The sequence below is a fragment of the Daktulosphaira vitifoliae genome, unplaced genomic scaffold (genome assembly GCF_025091365.1).
Source record: "Daktulosphaira vitifoliae isolate Bord-2020 unplaced genomic scaffold, ASM2509136v1 Scaffold_1, whole genome shotgun sequence".
Taxonomy (NCBI): Eukaryota; Metazoa; Arthropoda; class Insecta; order Hemiptera; family Phylloxeridae; genus Daktulosphaira; species Daktulosphaira vitifoliae.
This window is the reverse complement of record NW_026099572.1, coordinates 13,037,342-13,045,939: the sequence shown is the minus strand read 5'-3', so window position 1 is coordinate 13,045,939 and position 8,598 is coordinate 13,037,342. Positions and strand designations below refer to the sequence as shown.

At 23.5% G+C, this 8,598-nt stretch overlaps 1 protein-coding gene across 1 annotated transcript; it reads right to left on the bottom strand.

The window, feature by feature from the left end:
• Positions 1-4,215: 4,215 nt before the first annotated feature.
• LOC126894729 (uncharacterized) lies at positions 4,216-6,648 on the bottom strand. Its single transcript, XM_050665949.1, has 2 exons — positions 5,690-6,648; positions 4,216-5,188 (listed from the first exon to the last, which is right to left on the bottom strand). The coding sequence occupies exons 1-2, from the start codon at positions 6,571-6,573 to the stop codon at positions 4,372-4,374; spliced, it is 1,701 nt and encodes a 566-aa protein (XP_050521906.1). The 5' UTR covers positions 6,574-6,648; the 3' UTR covers positions 4,216-4,371.
• Between the last annotated feature and the right edge of the window lie 1,950 nt (positions 6,649-8,598).

Below are 8,598 nucleotides of genomic sequence, written 5' to 3'. Positions count from 1 at the left end.
GTTTTTTTTTTTATGTATTTAAGAAAATTGAAAATTTTCAACAATTTTTGTTTTAGAGTGTACTCCAAGTTTTTTTTATAAAATTAAAAATATTTTATTTGATTAATAAAAATTAATATTATCAACTTTTTAAATAATTTTCTTTTATTAAAAACAAATTTTCGTTAGTATTTTCCAAGTTGATTCCAAATAAATAAAATTATGTTTTTATTACAGACTCATTAAATAAAAAACAAATATATTCATATCAAACTATTTAAGGTTATATAACATTTTAATAATAATAAAAATATAAATAAACACAAAAAATATTATTATATGCCTGCAGGATCTACTATTAATAGTACGCCGGTTAACATAATTTATGTTTTTGAAAACGAATTTTATGATCAGTTATCAATAAAAAATGATACCTATTTAAAATTTTCTTTACAAATTGTTTTTAGTTAATAATAATCAACTAAGTAGAATTATGGCAAAAGAAAAAAATATAAAAGTGATCTTAATTGTATGGTTATTTTCCAAAAACTGATTCGTCAATTTGAACCATTAAAAAGAATATTAATTATTCTTCTCCTGTATCTAAAATAATTTTAACTTCGATACGAAACTGAGAAGTTATTAATTTTACCATGATATGATTATTAATTTTTTTTTTGTGTCTGTCACTTCTTTTTCTCAGCTCTCACTGAACCGATTTTTCTTAACGATACGTCAAAAGATCACAAATCATATCTAATTGAAGACATTAATTCCTCTGCTTATTTGATTTCAATTAATAAGTTATATTTCATAAAATTAGTTAAATCCCATATTAAACACCTATTCCATATTCGAATATTCCATAAGAATCTCCTCTATAATATTTTTAATATAATCTCTGATGGAAACTGAGTTTATTAAGATTTGTTTTTTGTATTAAATACCATAAAAGATTTAAATTAAAAACAATCTTCAAAAAGCTCAGTAGAAATATAACTACTGTATGATATTTGGTATCAAAATCATTTTTAAACTAATTAAATGTATGAAGTTTAACATTATTTTAATTTTTTAATTCAGTAGAAAATAATAATTAATAATAACATATGAATGTAGCCCAAATGTGTTTATATAATATTATTTATATTATATTAATCAAAAATTAATATTGTTTAGAAACTAAGTGAACCCAGTACAATGGGAGGACGCGGCATAGTTGGGACAAGCATAAATAGTATTTGACAGCGATTAAAATCACTATTGTACAAAAGCTTCGAAAACTCTTTAGATAGTATTTAGTTTGTATAAGGAATTGTCGAACATTTCCATTTATTATACAAAAGTAACTATATTGAATCACTCCTGTAGGCAGTTAAAAGGTTAGATCTAAAAAAAAAATATAATCTTAATAAATAAGAAACACCTAAGGTATTTATTTAAAATAATAATTTTTATCTATTTTTCAAAAAGTTATGACAGTTTTATGTCAAAATTAATAATAATACAAAACGGCACAAGTGCAATTTTTTAGTTAATTATAGATTAAAAAAAAATAAATATATAATTCAAGTATAATTATATTGCTAAAGTATCAAGATAAGTACATACCAACACTATTTCCATAAAATTCTAGAAATAATTGTTTTAATATAATAAAGACACATACAAAATATTTGTAAGAAAACTACTAAAAATGGTTACTTTGATAATCCAAAAAAATTAAAAAAATTATTATTGATTTATTAATTAGAGAAAAATAATTAAAAATATGTTTCTAACGTAGTCCAAGAATACAATAATCGTTAAAAAATTAGGTGAAATATGAATATCGGATCAAAAGATATAAAAATGAGATCTGTTCCATCTGGTATATTAATAGATGTTTCTAAAAATCGTCGAATGATGGTATTATATTAGATGATACTAAATAAAACAAAAAGATATATATAACTTAAAAATGTCTATTACACAATAAATCACAGTAACATATATGAAGAACAATACATTTTAAATATTAGTTACAAAGATATTATTCATAATTATTAGAATTCTAAAAATGAAAATATTAATAAAAATCCAATTAGCTATCTGTATTTATAATCCCTTGTGTATTATACATGTATATTAACTCAAAAATTTGAAACTTTAAATGTTTATATCTAATTAACTAATAAAGTTATACTAAAAATTAAAATACAATTTACTATTGAATTAAAAATCCAAACATTTTATTAAATTCAAAATATGCGTTTCCATTAAAAAAACAAAGTTGAAACCCTTACCAGGCATAAGGGATGAACTTAAAAAGTATTACATAGTTAATAATTCAAGAATAATGTGTAACTAAAGATAACCTAAAAAAAAATGTTTAAATTATTATTATTCTGTAAGTAATTGAGTGGGTTATGATAAAAAAACAATTCTGTATATCTTGGATAGCTGAAAACTGAAGACATGTGTATTCTTGCATATAATTATAAAAGTTTTAACAAATAATTTGTTAGAACAATTTTGAATTATATTGAATTATTTAAATAAATCAAGTAACTAAAATTACTTATTAATTTTTTTCAATTTAAATAAATTATTTTTACTATAGATTTATTTACTATGATAAATAATTCTGTCATAAAATAATTTATGATGGCATTCATTTTTTTTAAATTCATAGTTAAATAAAGTATTTGATACACATATTTAAAATAATTGAGTAAAATATAAAATATATCTTTAGTACTACAAGGTATTTTCCATTTTAAGAATAATACAAAAAAATTATGTGTCTTTTTGAGGTTACTATTTATTTAAGATTATTTATTGTATTTTTTTTTTGAAAATTCTTTTTTAGATAAGATTTTATACGTGAGAATTTGGGGAGAGTTTGGTTTTATTCTAAACTTCCCAATTTAAAATTTGTATTTATTGTTATTAAAATAAAGTACCCTTTGTCAGATAACTTTATATTTGACGTGAAACTTCTTTATAGAGGGTCCGAAAAAAAAACAGATTATCAAGCGTCACGGTCGGCATCATAGTCGACTGTAAAGTATATTTTATATTATAATTTAGTACTGTATTTTCGAAAATAAAAGTAATTTTATTTAAAGCAATAATTAATTTTACGATGATCCGATCGACGCGTCGCGATGTTACACCTTAACTAAAGTTATACACGTCAATGAAAATTATGCGACTTCGCTTTCGTGATTAAACACATTGGCAAAGACACAATTTCAATTGAAAATAAAATATTTACTTGTATTTTTTTATTTTATCCCAATAAAAACTTAATATTCTATCAGTTGAATGACCAAAAGAAGTTACACTTCATCCTTGTATGTACTCGTAAAACGCGCTGTTTTTTTTAGCTTCTTTAGTATTTTTATCAAAATTTTGCCTGTATACATATTACTTTGTAAGTCAAAAAGACCATACATCGAAAATTCATGATGTTAACTTAGAATATCACGAAATTGTACCATAAAGTTATAGTATAATTAAATGCAGTTTAATATTCTTTATCTCAAAATACAAACTTTATTTGTAATTTTCGATTTTAACTTAATATAAATGCAAAAAAAACTAAGTATCACAAAATGTAATTGTTTCATAGTTCAGAACTTTGAAGTACCCTTTTACAAAATTTGATTTTTTTGCATTCACAATACACTATGGCAAAAAATAGACACATTAGACAATTTACAGTAAAATTATAACAATCATATATTTTAAGCTTTTTGTTAATGTCAAGCAAATTTTTTTTGTTTCGTGAAATTTTTATATAATAGTTGAAAGCGTAATTTGGTTATTACATTAGTGCCTTTATATTACAAAATACTATAAGTTACAAGTATGGAATAATAATAAAAAAAAAAAACATTGCGTCATCATTAAACTTTATTCTTTATTATATACTTCAGTTTGTAATAGATTAACAAATGAAAAATAATCAAGTAGAGATATAAAATATTATAAAAAAAAAATTTTATTTAAAGTACTATATCATGTAAGAGCATGTAAGAAAAGATTTTGGTCTATTTACCATAATATTGAAAAACTTCTTTGAATAATATTAACAGAAAATAATAAAATTTTGTTAAAATATACTAATATAATATATAATTATATATAATATAATTGCACGTATATATTGAAGAATTTTTTCTAAAATTAACTTCTCTAAAAAAACTCTACTATAGCAATGTGATATAATTTTCAATAACAAGAAAAAGTTTTTCTAGCTTAATTATATGAAAAATAAATAAATTAGCAATTTATAATTTATGAGTTTTCCACAATTATCATTGGTTTTATAATGTTGATAAATTTAACAATATAATAAGAATTTATCGGAATTTAACATAATATATTTATTTAATATACATTTTTTTAATAAGGACTTATTTTTATTAACTCATTTTTGATGATATTTTCAAGATATTTATTAAAATAATTGCATATGGGAATAAGTATTTGTCCAATGTCTTGATGACCTGATGGATGAATTTTCAAGAAATGATCAATCATTATATCAGGATTTTTAAAAAAATTAGAATTTAATTCACAATATACAGATGTACGCTCATAAAATGAAAGCCAATTTATAGAAAGGTTCTTTGACCAATAGTTAAACAGCTTTTGGTAGTAATTAATTATGATTTCTTCACTGATGAGGTCATTTATATCGTATATATTTTCTAAATTTATTGACATCAAATTGTTTTCATTTTCAATAAAACTAACGTACTCCCTAATTTGAAACTCTATACCCAATTTAGGACCAGGAATAATCAAACTATTTGATCCATTTATAAATGTTTCCAAAATTGGTAGCATAGTATTAAACAAAATATATGATTTTTCGATAGTTTTGTAAAGGTTCCTTAAATAGTCAATGAATGATAAATTATTTTTTACTTCCTCTTTGCTGCATATTTTAATTAAAACATTCAATGTTATGTAAAAATGTTGAAATATTTCAGTAAACTTACATCGTATTAGATGAGAAACTTGAATCTGTTTAGTTTTAAAAGTTTGGTAGTTGTTAATGTCGCCTTGTAATATAGAATCAGAACTAATATAGCCGTCTTTTCTTGAGAAAATTTTTATATGTTTAAACTCTTGTTTCCAATTTTTTATTATTTTATTAATTAATGCAATAACTTTTTCTCGACACATTTGCTCATTTAACAAAGGTGGTATAATTCTAAATAAAGAAAATTCTGTTTAGTTTGATAAAAATATTGTAATTAATTAAAAGGAATTCAAGTAATTTTTTCGGTAAAATATTACTGTTTTAATTAATAAATCTGTTTTAATTTAAAATAATCCACAGAGATATAAAAAAAAATATTTAATACTATAAGTATATATAACAAACTACAATAATTATATAGAATAATAGAAATGGAAATCATTTTTTTTTTTCATTTATATATTAAATATGTAATTTATTCAGGTTAAATCAATTTATACCATTACTAATATAATTGATTTAATTCTACTGTAATGAGACTTTACATGGCGAATTTAAAAATTCATAATGGGGGAATGTAAGGCACAGAAAATATTTTAAGTTACAAGCTAATATAAAAACTTTTTTCGACCATTTTTTATTTATTTTAAACTAATGATGACTGTTTATACTTTAACCTGTAAATTGATTACTTTATACATAAAATCTATTTGATGAAATTATAAAACTTACGTATTGTTATTATCGTACAACAATTTTTCAAATCCCAAGTTTTTATTTACATGTTCGATAACATTTTTATACAATAAATTAAGGTCATTACATACATATTTCATATCAGAATAAATAATAGAAAATTCTTTAACCTTTTCTGCGTCACCATACAAAATAAATAAATCATATGGTATATTATTAGGAAAAACACCACAATATTGATTAGTGATCGTGCAAAGTAAGTTAATATTTGGTACCGCTATATCTCTGCAAAAATTTGTCATGTAAACTTGTATATTTAATGCTACATCAAAATTTGGATTTTGATTTTTGTCCAAAAATTCTGGTTGGAATTTTGTAGCTATCAACTCAGTGAATTTTTTATAAATGTTAAAAATCTTGACTGTTGACTCAGAAACGTTTATTAAAGGATTTAAGAGTTTGAAATCTAAATTATACAAAAACTCTACAATATCATACAAGCAGTAAAACATTGTTCTTGAATTTTTTATTGTATAATACATTTGCTGAACACATTCAACAAAATCATCACGTTGTTGACTGTCCAAACTTCTTCGACAATTTTCTAAAGCAAACACAAATTTATACTGAAATAATTGAAGGATCTCGCTGAACCTGTAATTTAGTAAATGTATCATAAATTTGAGTGTCAGTTCGACTGACGAAGTAGTCACAGGTTTATTAAAATCCCAGTATTCAATTAAATTTTCAATAGTATTGTCTTTAACCACAATATGTTTTAATGATTCCAATGCTTTTTCATTTCGAATGTGATTCAATACATTAATAACATAAGTTTTATAAGAAACATCTGCCTTACATAGATGTGTTGAATATATACAAAATAATAAAAAAAAAAGTGGACAAAATTTCGTAATCATTTTAAGTTAAATGATGTGTAAGTGTAAAAAAGACAGTAGTCAAAAATCTCTTTAACACTCCAAAAAAAATTAAGTTGTAATTACAACGAATAAAAAAGATGTCAATGCCTTAAATAAATTGAATATATTTTTTATATGTTATACAATGTTTATTTAATTAAATACATAAAAATTTAAAGAAGTTAATAAAATTTATATATATATAAATGTATGTATGCTATTATATTTGAGTTTAAAAATATCTTGGAAAACAACGTGATATTTTTTTTTCAGCCGTTTTAAAATTCTGGCCTAGCGAAATTATATATTTATGAATTATAATAGTGGAACATTTAAGTGTTTAAAAAAATATATATAGCGTTTCTAATTTTTTTATTGAATATAAAATTGAATAAAATTGAAAACAATACTGTTGGATACACAACGGTCGAATATGCTGTCGAGGAATTGTGTGTTGTGATTATTTATGCTATCGTTGTACTACACCGAGTTGTTGATGATCTTTTCTCTATGTCTACATTGCCGCCGCCATCTTAGCGCGTTTATAGTTATAAGCTCTATGGCGTTTGCGAGCCCATAGTTTTATATTTGTTTTGTTGTAAAAGTAAAATATCAACTTTGCATTTGTCGCAACATTTTGTAAATCGCCGTTGGGTCTATTTATTTTCTGAGGTACATCACAGTACCTTCACAGCATATTGTACAGGTTGGTCAGCTACTTGCACTCGACTTCAATTGACAACAAATGCTTGTTCATCTTCATTTTAAGATTTATTGACATTTTTAATTTATAATTTTTATATCAGTGCCATTGTGACATTAGTATTAAGTGTCCCTGTTATCTACATTAGTGTAATAAGATTTTATGATTCATGTATCTTCTACTTCTTCTCCTCAATTCCAACTACTTGGGGTCGGCCACCCTTATCCTAAACTTACACTTGACACGATCTTCCACATCATCTATGCTCACATCAGCTGTCCTCATATTGCATTCAATAGCATTTCATGATTCATGTATAAAACTTTTTATTGTTATATGTTTTGAAAATTCATTCTTTATTCATTCATACAGTCTACTCACCTTTTTTCTTATCCTCGACAAGGCCTGACTTAGGACAAAATAAAACAACGAACCCGCGTGAGTATTAACGGGCTCTACGTTCCTTGAAATACTTTATTTTTATAAAATTTTATTAGATATTATCTTATTAGCTTACGCTACATCTCTTTTATTATTTAATTTTTAGATAACCTAATGAAAATAAATAAAAATAATTGTATAAGTGCCTGACTTCAAATCAATAAATGATAATACGTGGAACACTTGAAACAGATGAAGAAGAAATTGCAAAATAATTTGGAAAGTATTCAACAGATCAAGAAATTAGTATAGCTATAAGGAACTAAAAAACAACAAATCACTAGGTGAAGATGGTTTAGCTATAGAACTCTTGAAATACTGTGGTAAAGAATTGATAAATGAAATAAAGGAATTAATCAGAGAATTGTAGCATAAAGAAAAAATAACAAAATCATGGTTATTAGAAATAATATGTCCTATCTATAAAAAATTGTAATAAAATTTTATAATATGCTCACTTAATAACTATTAGCTTCGATGCGAAGCTGAGAAGGTATTAATTTTATTATGATGTTTTTTTTTTAGCTTCGATGTGAAGCTGAGAAGGTATTGGTTTTACTATGATGTATNTGAAGCTGAGAAGGTATTGGTTTTACTATGATGTATTTTTAGCTTCGATGCGAAGCTGAGAAGGTATTAATTTTACTATGATGTGTTTTTTTTTTAATTTTTTTTTTTTGTGTCTGTGAACGCTCAATCTCAGCTCTCGCTGGACCGATTTTGATGAACAATATGTCAAAAGATCACAAATCGTATCTAGTCGAAGACATTACCCTCAAAAATTGAAAAAAATTCCCTCGTTCCCCGTAAACGGGGGAAATCCCCCAAAAAATTACAAATTTAAAAATCGCTAATTTTCGATATTTTTTCAATTTTTTTTA

Coding starts and splice junctions, on each gene's coding strand:
- LOC126894729 (XM_050665949.1), bottom strand. CDS start 6,573: ATGATTACGAAATTTTGTCCACTTTTTTTTTTATTATTTTGTATATAT. Junction 5,189..5,689: donor TTGTACGATAATAACAATAC/GTAAGTTTTATA, acceptor TTCTTTATTTAG/AATTATACCACCTTTGTTAA.